The sequence below is a fragment of the Gadus macrocephalus genome, chromosome 7, assembly GCF_031168955.1.
Source record: "Gadus macrocephalus chromosome 7, ASM3116895v1".
Lineage (NCBI taxonomy): Eukaryota > Metazoa > Chordata > Actinopteri > Gadiformes > Gadidae > Gadus > Gadus macrocephalus.
In genome coordinates, this window is record NC_082388.1 from 18,930,649 (window position 1) to 18,955,638 (window position 24,990).

The 24,990-nt window shown below is 47.2% G+C and overlaps 1 protein-coding gene across 1 annotated transcript in view; it reads right to left on the reverse strand.

Moving 5' to 3' along the window:
* Positions 1–2,440: 2,440 nt before the first annotated feature.
* Positions 2,441–24,990, reverse strand: part of robo3 (roundabout, axon guidance receptor, homolog 3 (Drosophila)) — a 96,045-nt gene continuing 73,495 nt past the window's right edge. Inside the window, exons 5-22 of the mRNA XM_060056485.1 lie at positions 24,669–24,837; positions 21,943–22,109; positions 21,389–21,510; positions 20,105–20,321; positions 19,318–19,442; positions 17,263–17,446; positions 16,627–16,932; positions 15,754–15,793; positions 15,232–15,377; positions 14,522–14,821; positions 13,961–14,105; positions 12,914–13,126; positions 12,364–12,533; positions 11,645–11,740; positions 9,539–9,700; positions 7,515–7,669; positions 4,150–4,230; positions 2,441–3,583 (exon numbers count right to left, since the gene is read on the reverse strand). Coding sequence (XP_059912468.1) covers positions 4,198–4,230; positions 7,515–7,669; positions 9,539–9,700; positions 11,645–11,740; positions 12,364–12,533; positions 12,914–13,126; positions 13,961–14,105; positions 14,522–14,821; positions 15,232–15,377; positions 15,754–15,793; positions 16,627–16,932; positions 17,263–17,446; positions 19,318–19,442; positions 20,105–20,321; positions 21,389–21,510; positions 21,943–22,109; positions 24,669–24,837 — 2,750 coding nt within the window. The 3' untranslated portion in view covers positions 2,441–3,583; positions 4,150–4,197. The remainder of the gene's footprint in view (positions 3,584–4,149; positions 4,231–7,514; positions 7,670–9,538; positions 9,701–11,644; positions 11,741–12,363; positions 12,534–12,913; positions 13,127–13,960; positions 14,106–14,521; positions 14,822–15,231; positions 15,378–15,753; positions 15,794–16,626; positions 16,933–17,262; positions 17,447–19,317; positions 19,443–20,104; positions 20,322–21,388; positions 21,511–21,942; positions 22,110–24,668; positions 24,838–24,990) is intronic.

A 24,990-nucleotide genomic window follows, 5' to 3' on the forward strand; every position in this document is an offset into this window, starting at 1 on the left:
CACACACACACACACACACACACACACACACACACACACACACACACACACACACACACACACACACACACACACACACACACACACACACAACTTCCTTTGAAAGTAGGCTACTTAGAGTGACTAATAGTGAAGTTTAATAGAATGTTCTTTTCACCACGGAAAATGGTAAAATGTGAAATAAAAGTTTAAATACTGCGTAGAATAAGCACTTAATACTTTATATGTGGAGCCTTTTGTACTCCAACGTGTTTGCCTTCGTAATGGCTTCATTTGCGACCCTCTATGTATGCATCACGTCACTCTCCCAGAAACATCAATCTTTCCTGTCGCGCGGCAAATTAACATGGAAATTGGTATATGGCGGCATGAAAAGAGCGGCGAATGAGTTTAAACGACCCGTCCCCTTCTTTTCAACGATCCGCCCCCACCTCTTCCTTTCTTGCGTTCTCTGACTACCCCGCTCTGCCTTTATCTCTCTCTCTATCGCCAGGTTTGGTTCCCTCCTCCGGACATGCCCGGATGGTCTGCTGCCCCGGTGGGCGGGGCCGCCCTGACACCGGCCTAATGAATGAGCCGGGTGATTTATTGCTTGCGATGAGACGGGAAACCGAGAGAGATCGCACCCAACCGCGAGGGGGGGTTGTGGCGGTGTGGTTCGCGATAGAGCCACGTAAATCTCCGGTTTATTTACGTCAGTTTATTTACGTCATGCCTTCTATATTCCTATATCCATTTGTGTGTGGGTTTCATTTTATAATCTAAACAGAAACATGGATTGATAAATGAGATTAAATATTAATATTGTGCATACAATCTGAATACCTAAAGCTGAAAATAAACATGTAACAGAGAAGTCAACAACCAAAATGGCCTTTAAACAGTCTATTATGCAATTTTAAGCCATAACCTACCTACCTTCCTTCCAACCCCTAGAAGGAACTCATTCATATGCAGAGGACGATCAGGTCAAGCTAATCTGGTCTCAGCAGAAACAACTGTACATTAGAGCAGCTATATACTAACATCATGAGGAGGGCATGGAAACCGACTTAATTTAAACACTTAAGTAGGCTCACATCAAAATACAGCCCTGCACTCATTAGGGTTTAGCGCTACGATCGTTTGGTAAAAACAAATGTATATCATACATTTGTTTACTACAAAACAACCCACCTGAAAGCCAAACAAAGACACAACCTGCAGAGCATGACCTGGCCCCTGGTGCTTCCACGCTGGCCTTCATATACCAGCTGCCACCTGCCGAAGCAATCATCATGTTGACATGCAGCCAAAAAACAATTAACTAATTACCTCATTAACGCTCACAGAGACAAACAGGACAATGCAAAAGGATTTTAACGGTTAACATTAGACAAACATATGACCGCATAGGTCTTAACAGCGGCCATTACAGCCTCACCTCTCACTGTAGTTTATAGCTTGGGCTTGAATGTCATCCAGCTGTAAACACCTCAAGCCAAATGTTTGTTCCTCAAAACAATCAATTAGGTTTTTCGACTCACAACAGAAAGATTTTTTTTTTAAATGACATAACTAATATATCCAAATTAGGTTGAGGATTTCTGATTATGTGACTAGATTTTTAGAGCGGAAAACATATCGGTTGTTGAATTTTGAATCAACAAATTGCAGTGATGAAACAGACCTTTGTGCTATTCATTTTTTTTGTATCTTTATAAAATGTGTTTACTTTATCTATGTGTAGATGTTTGGTCAACATTTATTGAAGTTTGTGTGGCTGTGCTTATATTAACATTTGTGTCTGTGTGTATATTCTACGTATATGTGTGGGTTTTCTGTATATGTGTAGGTGTTCCACCTACGTGTGTGTTTTACGTATCTGTGTTTTGTATATAATAAGTAGTCAGGGTTTTTTCCTTAATGTACGACTCAGTGCACCGCGTGTGGAAACAGCAACCAAGGCTACAGCAGACTGCTTCTCAGGTGGTCCCCAGTGTGTGTGTTTTGTGTGTCTGTGTGTGTGTCAGTATTAAACAAGGTGGAGCGAGATGGAGAGAACGCAGAGTGATGGTGATGATGGGGGGGGCAATTTCATGCTACTCAGTGCACACAGCACTTACCAGGGTCGAAGAGGATGTGGATGTTCGAAGAAAGAAACAAGACATTAGCAGGAGAAGACACACACACACAGACACAGAGACACAGACACACACACATCTTTTCCAGGGTTCAGCAGGAAAACAGTAGGAAAGCAATAACTAGGAGTTGCAGGGTACAGGAAGAGGAACTGGTGTAGATTGAGTAGCAGGTATTAAAAGGTGTGCGATAGAATTTTGCGTAAAACAAATTGCTCTGTACAGTGAGCAATGATAGGATTTCCGCGGATAAAACATCATTCATTATCACGTGCGTCGCAACTGCACCTTTCAGGACAAAGTGTGAGCAACAACCCATGTCGTTTGACAAATGCATTTTTATTGGACTTTACAAAACAACAAGAGTACAAAAAAGTTATTCCACAGAACTTTGCTTTTCTTTTCTTCTCATCTTTTTTTTGGGATAGAGAAGATGCAAACTTCCTCGCGCGATTGCAGCAGACACTCCGTAAAATGAACATAGGGAGGCAGGGGTCGAGGGAGGGAGGGAGGGAGGGAGGGGGAGGGGGGGGGGGGCAGCATGGGTGGTGGGGGCGGTGGTGGAGTTTACAATCAAACCTTTTATAAAGCCTGTCCGTCTTCCGACACAATCATTTCCCGGGCCGTAAATAAAACCAAAGAAGACTGAAATAAAACCCAACCGTAGCGGGGGACGACATTCATAGTGTAGCGTGCGTAGGGGGACGCCCAGTGTACAGGAGGCCAGGCAGAGGTGGTCGGTCCAGAAGCACCTCCCTACCCTCATCCCCACCCCCAGGTCACTCCCCCTTCCCAGCCCTCCCACCCTATTGCTGCTGCTCGCCCTGTACCCCCGGCCCCCCTTACATCCCGTTCAACAAACAAACACACTTTGTGCTTCAGGTTTTCTGTTGCTTCGCCATGACAACAGAGAGAGGGCCGCTGGCCGCTCTCTTTCTCAGCGTATACATTTTGAATAAAAATAATCTAAAACAAAGAAGGGAGAAGGGGGGGAGAGCAAGAGAGAGAGAGAGAGAGAGAGAGAGAGAGCAGTTGGCACATTCAAGACGACATGATATTTCTTTCATAGTAACAATAATAATAATAAGGAACCATTATTTTACATTTGTGTTCTTGATGCTTATAAATACAATATACGTCTTTCCCCCCCCTCCCCTTGTATCGAGAACTCACAAATGAACAGTACATGGATGAATATTTACAAATAAAGGAGCAAATCCGGATTAGGCCATAAATAATCAGAGTAATACCAGATGAAACTAGGATGAAAAGTCTGTTGATCTTTCACAGCCAGTGGGCTGGGTCCCCATGGAAAAAAACAACGCTGCAGAGAAGCTCAGACTCTTTTCCCTCGTCGTTTTCTTCCACTTGCTTCCATGGTGGGAAAAGCTCTGTCTGTTTGTGTGTGTGTGTGTGTGTGTGTGTGTGTGTGCGTGTGTTGAAGGTACTCCTTATCTCATGTCCTGAAAAAAAAACAGAGAAAATTGTCTTTGTTGGTATCTTTTGTAATGACAAAACAAAACACATATTGACAGAAATGACCATGCCATCTCAAGCAATTTTATTAGCATCTGATACATTCTGTACTATATTTACTCTCTAGTCCTTAAGCAGGTGCTTTTATCGAAAGCAACGTAGCCAGAATCCCTTTATACTCGTCATTAAGGAGCCTGTATTGGGGTTGGCAGATTGTTCAAGGTGCCCAGCGGTAGACTTTGGATCTTTGGGTTCAACCCTAATGTTCACCTGAGGTCAACAGGGCCGGACTGGGAAAATCATTCAGCTCGGGGAATACAGTGCACAAAATACAGCGCCAGTCAGGGCACTTTTTAAGCGGATGAGTCGGGGATCCCCCAGCAGGGAAACGTCTAGTTACCAAGATTTAATCCCCTGCATTCTGCGGAATATTTTGTGCAAATGAATCACAAACTAATGAGCCACCACAGCTTAGTATAAAGTACTGTAATGAACCTCAAACACAAACGAAAAAATAGCAATTCTTCTTGTATAAATGGAGAATGTCTTTTACCTGCCGGTCGCTCTGAACTAGTGGATTTCTGTCGTTCATCACTCACTCCTACTGAGGCACTCCCAACGCTACTCTCTCCCCCTGCACAAAGAGAAAAGCAACAACATGTTTTACACTTAAGCACTCTCTCCACCTATTCAAAGAACAGAGCAAGAGCACAATACCCCTGTATTGCTAGGGCACTACCCATCAAAAGTAGAAATAGCCCTTGAACCAACACATGAAATAACATAGACCTTTCAACAAAACTCTAATCATAGTAGCCTGAATAGTGTGTGACATGTATTGCGTGTGGCGCGGACGTAGGTACACACGCACATACACGCGTACGTACAAATAATATTGACCACATCAACTTGGCTAGATATGCCAATTATGCCACCAATGTTTCTGAGCACATTCTGCCATGTTTACATGGATTCAGGCCGACGTTTGAACGCAAACGCATATCAATGAGGAGGACGGGAGCAGGACAGTCAAATACTGTGATGCCGGCAGAAAAAATATCTGCAACAGTACTCGATAGGTCGCAATGCCTTCAAACATTAAAATACTATAACTTTGTGCTGTCGTAGCTCCCTCACCCCAGGACGAAACATGGAGGATCATTTTGGTGCGAAAACACCCGGATTGATATGATCATTCCATTTGGGTATGTTTTTTTAATCCGCTCTTTGTGAACCACACGACATCGCCATAGCAACATATCGTTCACGCGTGTTCTGTCCTGCCGTACTGCCATGCCGTCGTTGGTTTGTGTTCCCTGCGCCTGCCAGAAGGTGCGTGTCTGCCTAGCGTCTATCCTGCATTGATGTGAACGTAGCATTAGAAAGAGAACCAGCACATTGGTTACTGACCGCTCCGTGGTATCGTACTATCTCGCCGCCACGACCAGAAACACAAGCCTGGCCTGCTGCTGAGTTCAGTGGCCTGTCTGCTGACAGTAAAAAATAACAAAATGCTTAAAAAAAATAGATACATTATCTGCGGCCTGCAGGCTGCCGAGCAGGACAGCCAGTAAAAACCAGGTGTTCCCGATGGCTGGTCCGGGACCTTGTGCTTGATAGATATGCGTTGAGCTGCAACGGTGTACATACTGTAAGTACACGATTTTGTTACCACAATATCCAAACATAACCACGTTATCTCCCACTAGAGGGCATTCTTTTTTAAAGTGCCTTTGCTAATGGGAAGCCAGCCACCTTGCATGATCTAATCCCGTTCCGCTTTGCCTTCCTGCTCCTCTGCACCCAGCACCGCCGCCTCTTCAGGGGAGCAGGGAAACGCGTGTTGTCAGCGAGTCAACAGGATGTGAAACTCTACACGGCGGCTTCCCGATGGATAACCACTGGCGCCGGGAAGAGGCAGCCGGGTGGTTGATGGGAGTAAGGGGGTCATGCTTTAACGCTCCCCAGTGGGGGGGTAGGTGTTGAGCTAGTCGTCCCTAGCTGCTCAGCAGGGGGGGGGGGGGGGGGGGGGGGGGGGGGGGGGATTGCCTGCGAGTGTCCTGTGTGTACGAGTGAAGAGGGGGATTGTTTTTGTGTGCGTGCGTGCGTGTGTGTGTGTGTGTGAGACAGTGAGAGAGAGAGAGTGAGACAGAGACAGAGAGACAACAGAGTCCTTGTATGTTTGAGACTGTGTCATTTGTCTCTCTAATGTGTGTGTGTGTGTGTGTGCGTGTGCGTGTGTGTGTGTACTCTTTCTCCACTTTCAACAACAAGAAGAGACCCTGTCACATCTGTGCAGGGAAGAGGAGGTCAAAGGGCCGTGACCCCTCAAATGAGGAGGGGCCACCCTTCCCGGAGCCGCCCCTCGCAGGGCTTCAGGACGTGGGCTCAGATAAGATCAGTGGAGCTACGGCGGACACACAACAACAACCACGGCAGAGGAGACGCGCATCAGAGCCCTTCACTGTTCCCAAACACTTCGGTGCACCATTCACCACAGCTGACGACACACTGTCTCCTCTGAACCACTGGTCCTTCCCCTGGATCGGCCCACATTCCTGAAAAACGTCATCAGTCCAACGTAAATAGTGCCAGCATATCTTCTCATTATATTACGAGGGGTTTGTGTGTAGCAACGTTCTGCCTGACCTTTGAGACGCTTGTCAAGGCCTGCCACTTAGAGTCCTTCACTATCACTTTTAGTGTCTGGAGGAATCTTTGTATTTGACTTATTAAATATTGTGGTTTAGGATTGTGGTGTTTCATCCTTGCTCTAAACCAATTGAAGTGTTCTGCTTGGATCAATGCATTAAAGTAGGGCTGAATTGGATATGTAGTTGCACGCACACACACACACACACACACACACACACACACACACACACACACACACACACACACACACACACACACACACACACACACACACACACACACACACACGAGCACATCAAACATATCTCAGAGCCTTTGAAGCTATAGTTCTGTCATTGCCCGGTGACATGCAAAGTACATCTTGTTTTGAAATTAAAAAAAACTCTTGTGTTTCTTCTTCTTCTCTTCTTCCATAAATAAGACATGGCCGGCATCAGAGGGGGCCGTGTGTTTCTGTGTGTACTTCAGTGTGCTGTGTTGTATTAGGCAGGGGGTGCACTTAAAAGAAAGCTCACAGGGCGTAGTGTGCCCTCAGAAGTGCACGAGTGTCTGGGGAGAAGGAGAAGGGAGGAATGATACTAGGGCAGCTCCCCATAGGGCCATCTGTGTGTGTGTGTGTGTGTGTGTGTGTGTGTGTGTGTGTGTGTGTGTGTGTGTGTGTGTGTGTGTGTGTGTGTGTGTGTGTGTGTGTCTGTGTGTGTGTGTGTGTGTGTGTGTGTGTGTGTGTGTAGGTGTGTGTGTGTGTGTGTTTGTAGGTGTGTGTGTGTGTGTGTCTGTGTGTGTATATGTGTATGTGTGTGTGTATGTGTGTGTGTATGTGTGTGTGTGTGTGAGCCTGAAGAAACATGGATATTAAGAAGTTTTCAAAAAAAGTTTTAAGAACTTTGAACTTTTTTTATTCTTCCTTAAATCTTTATTTTTTTTTTTTTAAATGCGAGACTACTGAGCCTGATTTGAAGAAGACTGAGCCTGAGAGAAGTCTCTCTCGGAGAGAAATGAAGCATCGGAGGTACCATCTATTATTAAGATCAATACGCACACTTCTCTTCTCCCCTGCAGCCCTTTAAGTGGAAAATAATGTTGCTGATATTTAAAAAGAATATCTCCAACTGCCACAGATAATAATAATTACCCTTTTCTGATATTTCTTTTGGAAAAAAAAGGGCCATTAAAATAATCGCACTCGGTGCTCAAATCAATGAAGGGCGGAGATGACGAAACACAAAGAACCCGGCCTGGTGAAGAGGCGGTGTGTGCGCCCACCTCGCTGTGCTTCCTGGTGGTGGAGGAGGAGGAGGGGGGCCCCCGGGAGCCAGAGGAGCCCCGGGACGAGGAGCTGCCCGTGGTGGAGCAGCTCCCTGGCACGTGGTTCCTGGACGCGTAGGCCGCTTTGCTGCCGTACACCGCCAGGTCCTCGCCTGGAACCGGGAAGAGAGAGGGGGGGGAGGATGAAGGGGGCGAGGGTGGGCGACAGGATGGTTAGTGTCATGGATGCAATGGATAGTCAACTGTATGCATTGTTATTCCCATGCCTTAGGGGCCGCTCGACAGCACCTGTGAAGTGTTACTTGTCACATAGTTCTGGTGCTAGTAAATCGAGTTCAAATGGATATCAGTGTCTCTACCTGCATTCTTGTTAGTGTTTAATTAAGCAATAGATCCCGCCAGGCTGTGGTATGTGCTCATTATACCACTGTTAAGGGGCGTTGTCCGGCCCCGACGCGCAGCGGAGGGCCGGCGACCCCCTTCACAGTGGTATAATGTGAGCACATACCACAGCCTGGTACGGTTACTGCTATGGCGAAACGAAAGTCATAGACACACTACATTTAAAAAGAAACAAAGAAAGTCAAAGTAGCCGTTTTGTTAAAGAATACAAAAAAGTAGTCCCTCCTGGCTGCCGCTATGCATCGACGGTCGCTATGCAACACACTTTAGCGTCCCTCCGAGAGAAGGCTCCGATAGAGCGGTTCGCCGGCAATTTATCCTATGGAGCAGTTCACTCGGGTATATTTCCCCGCTGGTGAATCCCCTCCTCCATGGTCAAGCTAAATCTCCGTGTGATAAAGTTTCTTACGATACTTTGTAACGGTTTCCTCTTCAAGGCGCGGAGTGATACTTTCACAAAATGATCGGGCGTCATAGCAGTTATGTATACGCTCTTTATACAACAGTTGGGAACCAATCAGATCGCTGGATTTAGGTCCCCCATTGTATAATATCTTATATACTTTGGGCTTTTCTTTTTCTCGTGATTCAGATTTTTTTCCATTTGGATTCTGAGCTGCTGAAATAAATCGTCCGTTCCAAAACCATCTTTCCATCACATCCCAACTATCTATTAATTCGTTAAAGACACTTTTAATCCAAAGTTAATTAGAATAGGGATAGGTTTTCCGGGAGTGTGGAGTGTGAGTGTGGATGATAGCTGGTATAAGAGCCAGTTCTCCTCGGTGGAGTGTGGCGGCCATCTAGGTGGCATGTAGCAGGGGGACCTTGTTACACTCCACAGCGGTGCCTGGCCCACTGCCCCCAGGGGAGTTTTACTGGGCTCCTCCAAACACAAGGACGCACACTGGTGGAGTTGAAAGCCGGTGCATTGCACGGTTTGTCGATAATGATACATGGCGCTGTTTCCACGCAGGAGATCTGGTGTGTGTGTGGTGATGGCTGGGTTAACCTGTGCACATCGATTGCTCAATGCGTGACAGGTCTGCAGCTTGCCCCAGCCCCAGAGTCCAATCAGCCTGACTCGGGCCAGGTTGGGCTGCCTAAACAAGCCATCATCCACACACACTCCCACAAGAAGCAATGTAGGATGTTAGGTGTCTTACTCAAGGATGCCTACAGGTGAGTGGACATTGGGGATCTAACCCAGTACCTTTACCACCACCACCCTGTCCTTAACCGCACCGTACACATCCTGTACCTAATGAACGTAAACCTGACGATATCAACCATCCTCCCTTATCTTAACTTTCTCAGACAGTTCCCTAAACCTGACCCTCTCTGGCCTCATAGGCCACCATCATACATATCTAACCTAACTAATACCTCATTATAAAAATACATAACCTGAATTCATGTGCAGTGTCGCACCCCCACCAAAAACGCAGGTCCACCATCAGTCATATCTAACCTGTTACCTAACAAATACCTCAAATATAAAAACATATAACCCGAATTCATGTGTAGTGTCACACTTCCACCATCTTCCACACATGGTTGATAACAGAAGCCTGCAGCGCCTGTGATAAATGTGTGGTTAAAGTCTGTCTCTCCCTCACCGTCCGTGAGCCGCGGGCCCGAGCCTTTCCTTTGGTGGTTCAAGCCGTTGTGTTCCCTCTTCTCCAGGGACGACACTGCTGCTCCAGGGGGCCTATCGCCGGCCCCGAGGCCCTTCAACCGGTCCCCCTCCTCTGGGGGAGGCTCCGGCGGTGGGGGCAAGTCTGTAGACACAAACACACACACACACACACACACACACACACACACACACACACACACACACACATTTGAATCTTTGGTTAATGTCCACATAAATACAATTTGAGGATACAGGACAGCAATATAGGAAGATGCAATCAAATGGAATGACAAGCACAAGCACATGTGTACAAAAACACGCACAGACAGAGATGTGTACACACACACACACACACACACACACACACACACACACACACACACACACACACACACACACACACACACACACACACACACGCACACACACACACACACACACACACACACACACACACACAGTCCCATACAGACAGACACACACATGGAACAAAGGGCAATGATGAGAAAACTGGGAATAGGGCAGCCATTCGGCAATATTAGACAATGGATCAAAACAACGTCTGCTGTCGACAACACAATCTGCCCTGTGAAAAGTTATGAGAAGTTTGTCACCGAAAATACTTTCTGTGTGTGTGTGTGTGTGTGTGTGTGTGTGTGTGTGTGTGTGTGTGTGTGTGTGTGTGTGTGTGTGTGTGTGTGTGTGTGTGTGTGTGTGTGTGTGTGTGTGTGTGTGGGTGTCTACATTGTGTGTTATTTTTTCAAAAAAGTTTGGTTTTATTTCCAGTAAAAGCTTTGTAATTCCTTGTGTTTAATGTGTGTGTATGTGAGGGAGACAGAACGGTTAGGGTTTAATATCCACTTTTGGTTGTGTTCTTGTGTTCTTCTTGTTCTTTTATTAAAGTTGGGCGCTGGGCAGCCAAAACAAAATTTGTTATGCCTTATCTGTATTTCCCTCAAATCCCAACTATGAGCAGCTTGCAGTGAAGTCAGATACACATCTTTAAGGAGCAGGTTTGTGTTAGGGCTTCTTACTCTTGAACGCCTTACCTGCAGGTAGACTGCACACAATGGGGATCGAACCCTGAACCTTCACCACTACTCTACTCTCCTTAATTGCAACACAACTATCATCAAACTAATCAACATTAACCTAATTATCTCCAAACGTACCGCTAGTAGACAGAACAGCCTACGGCCTACTAACTGGGAAAGGCTCAACTGTACACATCCCGACTTGAGCTGTCTCTCAGATAATTACCAAACCTCAAACCCTCTATTCTCATAGGAAACCTCAGCCATATAGCCTTTCTTCTAGAATAGTGGTTTGAATTTCCTGACAAAACTATTATGGCAATTCCTTTTGTTGAATGTGTGTTTCAAAGTGACTGGCTCTATGATCGTCACAAATTGCTTTACAAGTTGTGATACAACCACCGGGCTACCATTAAAACCAAATTAAGTCACCAACACATCGCTTTTCATCGCCTTCGCAAAGCAGATTTGTAATAACTGAAGATTATGCTAAAAGCTAGCCCTTAGCGTTTCGATTATCTCAACAGATATTTTCACTCAGTAACAATGACAATGTACGACCGATTTAACCTAGATAGCCTGAAAAAATAACGTCAGAGCTTGAAGATCTGTTGTCGCTGGCCAGACACACACAAACACCCCCACAGAGAAAGACACACACACACACACACACACACACACACACACACACACACACACACACACACACACACACACACACACACACACACACACACACACACACACACACACACACACACACAAACATCCCCACAGAGAAAGACACACACACACACACACACACACACACAAACAAACACATAAACAAACACACACACACACACACCAAGTAAACACCACCTGTGCATAATGAACAGATTTGTACAATAGAGTGGGTGTGTTGTTGCATTGATATTGAGTCATCCACACCGCTCTCAGTCGGTGGACCAATCGATGGCACCGGGAAACATCTGAGCGTTCACAGTGGGAAGGCTCGTTCACACACAAACAGGAGGGGACAGCCGGGGGGGGGGGGGGGGAGCAGCACTCACCTCCTTGTATGTCTCTCCGGTACGGTCCGCTCTTGGAAGCCTTCTTCTTCAGACGGGACTTTTGGCTGCCGAGGCCGTGCACGTCACGTCCGTGAACTGTTACGAGGATGGGGGAGAGGAGAGGGGAGGGGGGTGAGGGGGAGGGAGACGGGGTGAGAATTCTCTCGAGAAAATGAATTTGAAAAAGATCGAAGAGATATATTAAGAAGCCTTCGATGCAGTGGCCCGTAGCTTTTGCAAAATTAAAATCAATAGAATCCTGAACACACGCGTGTTCTGATAGATGGCCTTTAATAGATTGAATTGAATGTTTGATGTAATGTCTTGCGTCTGTGTGCGTGCGTGCGTGGTGGGGGAGCGGGTGTGCGAGTCAACTTTTTCCATTTTCAATTCTGGCTTGGAAAGCTGCTGCGGTGTTTGTGCAGGGACTGCTTTGTAAAGTGTGTCTCTTCATGTGTAGGTCTGGAAAGACCTTGATCTCGGTTCTCCTGCTCTTGTTTTGCATGGCTTTGTCTCTTCTATAATCCAAGTCTTAGTTGAACTGCCTGTCTGGAACCTCTATTTCCTATGCCTCATCGAGACATCTATTCACACGCATTTATGGTGTGTAAGTTCGGAGTTGAGCTTTTAATTTTAAAATCAATTGGTGTCTATGTATTCTTTTATGATCACAGCTTCAGACACACAGAGCACGTCCTGATCAATGCTAAGGCGTTCACCAGGGGTGGCGGGGCTGCTGTCGCTGCCCTCCAGGGTCCCACCGGGGCTGTGCGGGTTGCGGTGGGCCGGACTCTGGCAGTAAGGGCCCACGCTCAGGTTGGGGTTGGACTGGGTGAGGGGAGCTCCCGGGGCCTGGGGCATCGGCACGGGGCCGCAGGGTAGCCTCCTCCTACCGGATGGAGAGAAAGCCACAAAAATAAAAGCATGAAAATATAAAAGTGAGAAGAACGTCTGAGCTTTTTCACAAAAACATAATTTTTGGTAAAAAGCAGTATTGAAACCAAACAATGGCTCTACATAATTTATCCCTCACTCCTTGAAAGTGGCAAAGAAATACGAGTAAAATATTCATAAAAAATTCAAGTTCTCAACAGACAAAGAACCCAACAAAGCAGAGCTCATTTCCAACCGTTAAAACAAGTTGTTCCAACCCACATCAACGCCTCTACCGTGTCTCCATTCTGAACACAAAGCGTGTCCCCAGACAGCAGTCATTCACGCCATCTTGGAGGGCGGATGTGGGTTCTGATCCTGGATAGCGGTCCATACCGTGCCGGGTGCTGCGGTCCGTCCAGCAGGCTGAAGTGGGCTGCGTGGTGGGGGGCTGGCGTCTCCTCGTGGGGGGAGGGGGTGAGCGTGGCGGTGGACTGGTGGCTGTAGGAGGTGGCCGGCGAGCAGGCGTCCTCCATCAGGTAGGTCCTCTCGGGGAGCGGGGGGCACCACTCCTCCTCCTCCTCCTCCTCCTCCTCCTCCTCCTCCGAGCTGCGGAAGGCGGGAAGAGACGGGAGAGGACGTGCTCAAGGACCAGCTGCTGGGGTGCGGACATTTTGTTTCCCCCCCCCCCACAATCGGCTTGCAATGGACAACTTGGGAGATGTTCCTTCGTGGACACAACTCGAGTTCCTTCGTTTGTGTCCATGATACCGATTCTGGAGTCGAAGGGCATGACGACCTTGTCGGCGGCGGCTTCGAATCCGCCGACGCTCCAACGCAAGCGGCGATCTATTTCGAGCGTTTTAAACGTGTTCTAATGGGACTTGGTGGATAGCGGCTAGCCAGTGGCTACGCTACGAGAGAGAGAGAGAGAGAGAGAGAGAGAGAGAGAGAGAGAGAGAGAGAGAGAGAGAGAGAGAGAGAGGCCGTGTGCCCAGCGGTCCGGGGAGATGACTGCATTATCAAAGGATAATTCAGTTAGTAGGGGGCCGAGCGAGAGGGTGTCAAGAGACGCGGGACACGGTTAATAGCATTTCCAACCGCCTGTTGTGAGGACGTAACTAAATATCCAAGGCGACGGTGCGGGGATAAAGGTAATTGAGTTATCTAGGAGCCAGAGGGCACGGGAAACGCCGGGCTCAAAGTTAAAATGGATCCGCTTGGAGGGGCGGAACAACCGAAATGACGTTTTTGGAAAGACTTAATCAAGAACTGTGTGTGTGTGTGTGTGTGTGTGTGTGTGTGTGTGTGTGTGTGTGTGTGTGTGTGTGTGTGTGTGTGTGTGTGTGTGTGTGTGTGTGTGTTCGTGTGTGTGTGTGTGTGTGTGTGTGTGTGTGTGTGTGTGTGTGTGTGTGTGTGTTCGTGTGTGTGTGTGTGACTCACCCTATCTCCATATCCTGGAGCTCCGGGGGGTCCAGCAACACACAGTGGTCCAGCTCTTCGGTCGGTGGGGGCGGGGGGAGGACTTCGGTCCAGGACAGGGAGGGGGTCTTCACTGCCTTGCCCATGGGCTTCTGCTTGGGCTTGCCTTCAGAAGACACACACAGGGACACACAGATACTGTCACGGTCAAGACAATTACTCTGAAGCTGACCCTTTCTTTTTGTATGAATTATTATTCATTTATTCAATTCATTATTCGTGTCATTTTTGAGTATCGACTCTATACTATTTGGTCATTTAGCAGAAGGAGCAGGCAGGTGTCAGGGCATCTTGCTCAAGGATGCCTACAGGTTAGGCCACGTACATCGGGGGTCGAACCCGGAACCCTTCTGCTTGGAATCGACAAACCCTCGACATATTCTATCCCACTAAGAGATCGAATAAAAAATCGTTGTTTCTTCTTGAAGAACCAAACAACGTGGCTCTACGCTAACCCTTCTCTAACTCATCCCTACAGAGAAATGCCTCTCCCTTCCCGGGGTCTTCCTGGGGGTTCCTTACCACTGCAGCGGTCCGGCAGGGCGTACTGGGCCCCCGAAGGGCCCGGCTGGGTGGCCCAGTGGCCCTCCTCGGGCTGGAGGAGCTGCTGCTGGAGCTGCTGTCCGGTCGGGCCGAGCTCAGGGTTCTGGGCGGCGTAAGGGGTGAGGGAGGTGGAGGCGTAGGGCGTGGCGTGCTGGCCGTAGCCGTGGAAGCTGGCCAGGTCCTCCCCAGTGGGGTCGATGGTGCTGTAGATGGGGCCTTCGGTGGAGTCGCCCAGGCTGCACTTCTCCGTCTGACTCAGGTAGTTGGAGATGCCGGCCTCTGGATGGGGGAGGGTGGAGGGGGGAGGGTGGAGGGTGGAGGAGGGAGGATGGTAGAGGACGGTTATTCATTTGGTTTACTTTTTACTGTCATATATATAAATTGGGTGGATAGGGGTTAGGTATCTTTTGTGAAACAACTAAAACTACTGTAAACAAGAGCCTTATTTTGTTGCTATTTTTTTTTTGTCAGTTGCTGAATAATACGAAACAGACGTCATCAATCAAACAATGATTAGTATTTTGACTCACATGAGCAGCGACAGTAATCCATCACAACCTACCCTGTCGTTGACATTACCACTACCGTCTCCCTGATAATGCAGTCACCCATCTACACATCACGGTGGAGACATTACAGGTGACCCCCAAGCCTCCCTCTCCCCCCGGCAGCGCGCCCCCCGGTCCTACCGTTGTAGTATCTGTCAGTGGCGTCGTGCTTTGCGGGGCAGCAGTCCACAGCTTCCTTGCTGTTGTGCACCAGGTTGGTGGTGGTGGTGGGCCAGGAGTCGGCCAGCCATGGGTAGTTCCCCATGCTCCCGGCCATCATGCCAGGCCTAGACGCAAACCAGGGCAGGGTTATTCATATGTAATGTCTATTTTATGGGACATATGGGTCTTTATTATGATACTTTGCTTTCTTGAACTGTCAAATTTCTGGCTGTTGTTATTTTACGTCATTTTTGGAATTTTTTGCAAAAAATGTCAATATATATATATATATGTCAATATATATGTCAATATATTTATAGCTTTGGTATAAATAGAGTAATATCTTCTCTTAGGAAGATATGTTTTATGTTATGATTCAAAAATAATGAAAAAATAAATAAATTGCATGCAGCAATATTTTAGGTCCAAAGCAAGTTCAAAATGTGAACATAAAATAATTATATTAATAATAAATAATAATACAAATATGGAGATATTTACCTTCCATTGAGCCCTGATCCGTCTCCATGTGGGAAACCCACTGGAGAAAAGAGTGAGCAAAAGATACAGTCAGAACAAAACCAACACAAACTGGGGCTTCATTGATTGGGCTCTTTCTTCATGGACCCCTTTTATTTGGTTTTAAAGTTTTTCTTTGGAAAATGTTTAAGCCTCTAGCAAGTTAAATATAAAGCTCAATAATTCATTTTCTGAATGAGTAGTTTCTGCTGTCCGCTTTACCTGCCTAAGGAAATTGGTGTTACGATAGAGTCTTGGTGGGTGCATGTATTTAATTAACAGCGGAACCATTACTCAGCAATGACAGGACTTCTTCCAACTGCACTGGCAAAGAGAATTGATTGTGATTTTAGTGATTGATTTTTTCTCGGGTCTATCTGCCAGAAAGACAATTAGCGTGAAGAGAAACCACAGAAAGAAGGTCTGCAGACAATAGGTGGCACGCCGCCAGATATCATATTAACCCCGAGCACTTTGGGGTGAATACAGACAACATGAGGAAACAATAACCAGCAAATCAAATCCGCCACAAACAAAGCAATACAGTCATACTGTTGGTTCACAAACAGTTCAGAGCCATTCACCCAAACAACAAACCAACCAACCAACCAACCATCCTGCCAACCATCCAACCAAACATCCATCCATCCATCCAACCGACCAACCAACCAAACATCCATCCATCCATCCAACCGACCAACCAACCAACCAAACATCCATCCATCCATCCAACCAATCCATTCAACCATCTAACCACCCCAGCCCATACCAACCCAACCATGGAACCAACTAACCAAACCAACCCAACCATTCACACACCTAACCCCCAACCTCCACCCCCCTTCCCCCTCTCACCGGCGGGGGTGTAGGCGAAGGAGGCGGTGTAGTGGCTCAGCTCCTTCCTCTTCTTGCGGCGGATGTAGATCCACACGCTGAAGCCCATGAGGATGACCCAGCAGGCGCCGCCGATGCCCGCGATGAACGCCGGCTGCTTCACCACGTCGGTGATCTGCTCCGCCAGGCTCACGCTGCTCTCCCCGCCGTCGCCGTTGGAGCTGGGGGCGCCGCCTTCTGCTCCACCGCCGCCGCCGCCGCCACCGCTAACGCCATTAGCACCGTTAGGCCCGCTGCCCACCGCGCCCGCCTGCTCCGACGGCAGCTCTGGGGGGCGGGGAGAGGAGAGGACATGGAGGGGGAAAGGGTTAAGGGAGGAGCAAGGGAACGTACATCCGTTTTGTTCTGTTTTGTATTTCTCAGCCGTTAAAGTCGTCAGTTTGACATTTTCGAAAATGTCACAAAGCGCTGCAAACTAAAATTGTGACATTGCTATATAAAAAGAACTGCTTCACATTTCACATTTTAAAGACTGAACCGTTCAAACGATTGCAAGGATAACAAAGGATAACAGGATAACAAATCGGTGCTTAAACATTCATTTTCCCAGAAAACGTCTAAATTCCCACCCTCGCTTCTCTGGCAGAACAGACTCACTGATTAGGACAGGCACGGGCTGGCTGCGGATGCCGACCCCGGCGCTGGTCACCGCGGCGACCTCCACCTGGTACACGACGCCGGGCACCAGGCCCTTCAGCACCGTGGACAGGGTGGAGCCCTCCACCGTCTTGTTGATGGAGTAGCGGGTCTGGTTGTCCGTCGGGACGCCTAGGCACCACACCTGTTTGGGTGGAGCAGCAAGGTGGCGGTCGGTGTTTGTTTTGGAAAACAGTGACTGTGTGATGCTAGTACTCTCTGTCTATTGACTGTGTGATGCTAGTACTCTCTGTCTATTGACTGTGTGATACTAGTACTCTGTCTATTGATTGTGTGATACTAGTACTCTCTGTCTATTGACTGTGTGATGCTAGTACTCTCTGTCTATTGACTGTGTGATACTAGTACTCTCTGTCTATTGACTGTGTGATGCTAGTACTCTGTCTATTGACTGTGTGATACTAGTACTCTCTGTCTATTGACTGTGTGATACTAGTACTCTCTGTCTATTGACTGTGTGATACTAGTACTCTCTGTCTATTGACTGTGTGATACTAGTACTCTCTGTCTATTGATTGTGTGATACTAGTACTCTCTGTCTATTGACTGTGTGATACTAGTACTCTCTGTCTATTGACTGTGTGATGCTAGTACTCTGTCTATTGACTGTGTGATACAAGTACTCTCTGTCTATTGACTGTGTGATACTAGTACTCTCTGTCTATTGACTGTGTGATACTAGTACTCTCTGTCTATTGACTGTGTGATGCTAGTACTCTGTCTATTGACTGTGTGATACTAGTACTCTCTGTCTATTGACTGTGTGATACTAGTACTCTCTGTCTATTGACTGTGTGATACTAGTACTCTCTGTCTATTGACTGTGTGATACTAGTACTCTCTGTCTATTGACTGTGTGATACTAGTACTCTCTGTCTATTGACTGTGTGATGCTAGTACTCTGTCTATTGACTGTGTGATACTAGTACTCTATGTCTATTGACTGTGTGATACTAGTACTCTCTGTCTATTGACTGTGTGATGCTAGTACTCTGTCTATTGACTGTGTGATACTAGTACTCTCTGTCTATTGACTGTGTGATACTAGTACTCTCTGTCTATTGACTGTGTGATACTGGTACTCCCTGCCTAGTGACTGTGTGATACTAGTACTCTATGTCTATTGACTGTGTGATACTGGTACTCTCTGTCTATTGACTGTGTGATACTAGTACTCTCTGTCTATTGACTGTGTGATACTGGTACTCCCTGCCTAGTGACTGTGTGATACTGGTACTCTCTGTCTATTGACTGTGTGATACTGGTACTCTCTGTCTATTGACTGTGTGATACTGGTACTCTCTGTCTATTGACTGTGTGATACTGGTACTCTCTGTCTATTGACTGTGTGATACTGGTACTCTCTGTCTATTGACTGTGTGATGCTAGTACTCTCTGTCTATTGACTGTGTGATGCTAGTACTCTCTGTCTAGTGACTGTGTGATACTGGTACTCTCTGTCTAGTGACTGTGTGATACTAGTACTCCCTGCCTAGTGACTGTGTGATACTGGTACTCTATGTCTATTGACTGTGTGATACTAGTACTCCCTGCCTAGTGACTGTGTGATACTAGTACTCCCTGCCTAGTGACTGTGTGACACTGGTACTCTCTGTCTATTGACTGTGTGATGCTGGTACTCTCTGTCTAGTGACTGTGTGATGCTAGTACTCTCTGTCTATTGACTGTGTGATACTAGTACTCTCTGTCTATTGACTGTGTGATACTGGTACTCTATGTCTATTGACTGTGTGATACTAGTACTCCCTGTCTATTGACTGTGTGATGCTAGTACTCTCTGTCTATTGACTGTGTGATGCTGGTACTCCCTGCCTAGTGACTGTGTGATACTGGTACTCTCTGTCTATTGACTGTGTGATAATGGATGATGGATAAACAAGTGGCTGTGTGATGCTAGTACTCGCTATCGTTGTGGCGTTGATGGGTTAATATTAGGAGACACTTGTTGGGGGCTAAAGGATAACAAGACGCTACCTTGTAGTCCTGGATGACGCCGTTCTGCATGTCACTGGGAGGGGGCTCCCAGGTGACGCTGACACTGGAGCTGTTGCCTTGCTTCACCGTCACCACGGTAACAGCCCGGGGCGGGGCGCTCGGGGCTATTAAAAGGTAAGGAGGGCGGGGATGGTTAACGGGGTAAATATTAGCAACACGCTTAATCCATGGAGACACAGATGGCAGAGAAGGGTTAAAAATAGCTGGCTGGTTGTAGAAAAAACTAAGCGCACCGCGGGTAGCATATGCAAAACAATGCGTTGTAATTATAATTACTATAATTATAATTTAGTGATGTAGCATGGGGGCTTAAACTGATCCAAAACGTCACTTTAATTATTTTATTACTCAAATGGGTTCCAGCGACTTCCGTTCAAAAGAATATTAATAATGTTTGGTATTAGACTATATTATAGAGTTAAAAAACAAGCCAATTTAAATTATCCGTCAAAAATTAGGGATTCTATGATTCATCAGCCACAGTCTACTTCCTCCTCAGATTATAATGACATAAACGTATACAACCACAGTCAGACCTTTAACTTGAATCAATGATGGGGAGGTAGACAACCATGGACAAAACCAATCCAAACTTTCTTATCTTTCCTATCGTTGGGGTAGCATCACGATGACGCTGATTGAAACTGGTATAAAATACACTCTGTTCCATGAGATCGCACAGCTTTTAACACCATGACAACAACACTCATACCGGCCCCCATGGGGAACCACGACACCAAACACAAACGCTCCCCCGTCTCCTCACCTTCCTCCGGGGTCTGCAGCGACAGCACCCGGCTGTCCCGGCCCTGGAACTCGTCGAAGTACGGCCGGATCTTGAACTCGTACTCGGTGCCCTTGAGCAGGTCACCGAGCACCGAGGAGCGCTCCGACGGCGAGGCGACGTCCTGCAGCACCCAGGTGCCGCCGCCGGGCCGGTAGAGGAGCCGGTAGCCCTGCACGTACTGGGACTGGCGGTCCACCTGGGGGGGGGGGGGGTAAGGAGACGAGGAGAGAGGGGTGAGTTCAAGACCGCGGAAAACAAAATTGCCAATACAGCAGCGCAATACGCTGCTGTATTATCGTGTTGTTGCCATGTTTGCCCTTTCCGGCAATCAATTTATACACAAACTTACATACGTATATATATATATATATATATATATATATATATATATATATATATATATATATATATATATATATATATCATATCTTAGACTCTTATCATTGGAGAGCATAACAATGGTAGATAATAGTGGTAATGGAATGGTGCTCGTGGAGGAGGAGAGAAACATAAAGACTCAATCTGTAAACAGAAGAGTGAATAAGCGTGAAAAGAGACAGTAACGCATATTAAATAAGACGCGTGTAAGCAAACATTTGAATACGGGCTAAATCAAATTAGCTTGCTGCACACACACACACACACACAAACACACAGACACGGAAAATAAGCTCAGCAGCATTTCAAAACACACTCTGGAAAGCAAGACATCAATTCAGAAATGGCCTGAGTGTTTACACGGCGCAGTCTGAGACATACATAATGCAACACGACTGATGGGCCGGAGAGGCCTAGCACCAGACATCGGGGATGTGTGTGTATGCGTTTGTGTGGGGAAGGGGGGGGGGGGAGGGTGCGACCGTCTGAGCTACAGTGCAAATCGCGCCAAATTATGCGCAGCAAATAATTGACAGAAAGTCTTCAACCGCGAGCTGCTACATCTGTCGTGTGTTGTTTGTTTTCATTTACATGCCGATAACCACCATGAATATGAGAATCGCTTAGGCGGGGGGGGGAAACTCCAGCAGCATGCATGGGTAACACGCGAGTGTGTGTGTGTGTGTGTGGGGGGAGAATGAGAGAGGGAAAGAGTGAGAGAGTGACAAAGAGAGACCATCAGGCAGATAGCAATAAAGAATGAGATAGATAAATATGAATAAATATATCGATATATCTATATGAGAGAGAGAGGAGAGAGAAGAGTGAGAGGGAGAGCGAGAGCAAGAGCGAGAGAGAGAGAGAGAGAGAGAGAGAGGCACTCACTGTCCAGGATATCTGGATGGCGCCAGTGGTGAGTGAGACAGGCTCTTTCAGTTGGACGTCGACCTCGCCGAGCTCCCGCTGGACCTGCTTGTGGTCCACGCCCTGACCCGTGGGGCTCACGTCTGGCGGAGTGGGAGAACAACAACAATAACCATGGGCTCTGTTTCTGCTGTGTCAGAGCACGCTATCTAACTTGAGGCGGGTTTGACTTGTGAGCAAACACATAAAGAAATCTAATCCTCGGCTTCTTTCGAGGGCTGCTCTCCATCATCTTCAGCTGAACGGTGAACACCAAAGGCCCAGTCAAAGCTAAAACAACTAACAATAAATCTAACGCTGGACTTTGTTTTTATAGTGTTTGATGCTTTTTTGTACCGATTCTTACTTCTCTCTAAAGGTAAAGCTGTACTGGTTTTGTTACTGATTTTAAAATGCTTGCAGCAAAAACAAACAATCGATTACCTCCCACTTTAACTTGCTTAAAATACAAGTACAAGGGGATCTATGAGGCTAGCTGTTGTTTGATATGTAAAAAGCCAACATCTGTTACCAACCTTGAGTGCGGACAGGTTCAGAAATGGGGCTGGGGTCGCTCAGGCCGTAGGCGTTGACAGCACGCACGATGAACAGGTAGATGGTGTTGGGAAACAGGCCCATGATCGTGTGTGTCTCCATCTTCACGTTGTCTGCCACGGTCAGCCAGGTGCTGCCAGCTGATTGGCTGCAATGGGACAGAGAAATACGATGACGAAGTGGTATAGGATTCATTTATGACTCACAATTAAGTCCTTTAGAGTAGGCTTTAATCCAAAGGAACTGACAGTGAGTGAATATATTTTCATGTTCATTTATGGCCCATTTATATTTTTGATATGAAAGAAAATATATAATATTTTACTGTTTGAGAATACATAGTAACTGAGTCACTGTAGGCTTTTGAATCCACATTAGAAGATGTTCTCAAGCGAATGTCCCACCTCTGATTAAATTATGCACACTGCACAATCAACCAGACGTCATCAACCTGACTGATCTCAATGCAGCCATAAAGCATCTATTTTGGGCCCTTTATGTCGAATTCTTTCTTGAACTGCAGTGTCAGAATAAAAAGAACAGGCGAAACGATGGCATATGTGAGCAAAGTGTGCAGCGTTTTTTTTTATAAAGTTTACGTTTGAACCATGAGACCCTTTAGAAAACGTTCCAGTGACTCCGTTCTTTGTTGATGAAAAACACAATGGAGCCTGTGAAGCACACAGCTGCCAACAGGAAACGGTGGAACGCACTAGGCCTTCTGATGGATCGCACACAAGAACATGCGTACCACACGTACACACACACGCACACACACACACACACACACACACACACACACACACACACACACACACAGCTTGCTGCCTTCCAGTTTCTCGCCCTGGTTTTTCGCTGTGAATTTATTGACACCATGCCTGAGTAGCATTCACCAAGGCCTGTCCAACCATTTGCTTGACAGTTTAAGAGACGTTTCCCCCGGGGTTGGTGGACCGGGCTGGGGGGGATGGGGGTGTAACGGGTGATGGAAAATGATCTCTACCTCTGACCTTCACAGTTAATACTTAGGGGATAAGAAAAATAGGGAAGAATCCTTTCCATAAGCAGTCATGTTGTGTTGCAGTTCCAGGGGAAACAATGCTGCTTTAAAAAAGGGGAAATTGATTGGGGGGGGTCTCGCTTGGGAATGTCAGGGTCTTAGCCCCAGTCCGACTCCCGGCGTAAACACACAGGGGTACTAAAACTCCCACATGCCTTGCAAAAAATTTGTGTGTGTGTGTGTGTTTGGACTCAAAACCTAAACACATACACACACGCGCACACACATAAAATCAAAACACATGGACGCACACACACACACACACACACACACACACACACACGGTTCACCCAGCCCCTCCCCCTCCCACTACCTCCACCATCTCCCAGTCTACCCAAGGCATGTAAATGGAAAGACTATCGTGCTGTAACCCTTTGGCCATCCTGCAATGAATCAATCCTCCACTCTGGTTGTCTCTGCTCCTGCCTGCTCACTGTCCCGCGGCGGGACAGTGAGCAGGGACCCTGGGTAGCACAACACCCCGCTGGTCTAAGCTGGTCCGTGGTAGTTGTTCTGGTTTTAGCACATCGTTTGGTTTTTTATAAACTTGAGGGACGATTGCTTTCCACATAAAATTCGCCCATAAAATAAATTCCTATCGTCTTTTTCTGCATGCATTTTCACTGTCAACGACTAGCAATGGACCTTGTCGTTCTTTCCCCTCTTATTAAGCCTAGCAGTGCCCGTAAGTTCAAATGTCCCATTGCTTATTTCCTACTGTTACTGCATTCATTTGCATGTTTCGAGTCCCAACAAAACCTGACAGAACGGCCCCGGTCTGGTTGCAGCATCTGCTTGTGTTGGCATGCAATTATACATCTTTATATGTAGCAATATGTGTGGGTGTGGGTGTCCGTGTGAGAGAGGGAGAGACACAGACACAGACACAGAGAGAGAGAGAGAGAGAGAGAGAGAGAGAGAGAGAGAGAGAGAGAGAGAGAGAGGTATACAGAGATGGATGGAAAGAGATTACAAGGGCATAGTATAGATGGACTGATGAGTGGGAATGTGTCTTTGTGCATATGTGTAGAGCAAGTGAGAGAAAGACGGATAGAAATAGACGTATACAGAGAAAGAGGGAGAGCTGAAGGGCATGTATAGATGGATGCACTCTATGTGTGTACTGAGTGAGTGAGAGAAAGCGAGGAGGGGGAAGCAGAAGAGAAAGACAGAGATGGATAGAGACATATTGCACATGAACGCATATACATTTGTGCGGGCGTATGTGTGTGTGTATGCGTGTGCGTGTTTGCGTGTACGTGTGTGTGTGTTTGTGTGAGTGTGTCTGTGTGTCTGTGTGTGTGTGTGTGTGTGTGTGTGTGTGCGTGTGTGTGTGCGCTTGTGTAAGCCATTTCCAGAGCCTCGCTTACAAAGCAGCTACGAGAATATTGCTGACACAACAGCATCGGAGAGAAGAGAAATAGCTGTAGACAGAGGGCAGTGTGCACATCTATGCGTGTGTGTGTGTGTGTGTGTGTGTGCATGTGCATGTGTGTGTGTTCACGGCTATCTGCGTCCTTCAACGCACGACTCGACCCCATCTGCCAGACGGCGTTAGTTTGGCAAATTATACTTTAGCCCCAACCCCGCCGGCCCCCTTCCCTGAATCCCACCCTCCCCCTGACGTCGACATCCAAGAAGCCTCACCTGAAGGCCTCCACGATGTAGGAGGTGACGTCGGCCCCGCCCTCGTGGGCGTTGGGCTGCCAGGTGAGGGTCACGCTGGCCTTGGTCACATCCGTCACCACGGGCTTGTGGGGCGGGCCGGGCAGCTGGAAGGGCTCCGCGTTCTGGGAGCCGGACTGGTCGGCGCTCTCTGAGGGGGGACAGGGGGAGGAGCCGGCAGGGTGAGCCATGGTTGCGTGCGTCGTGGGTGTTTGTGTGTTTGGCATGTGACATTGTGGACGCAGATGTCGAATGCAAACTTTGTTGTAAGGGATATTGTTGACGTGGACATATTCCTTCTCAC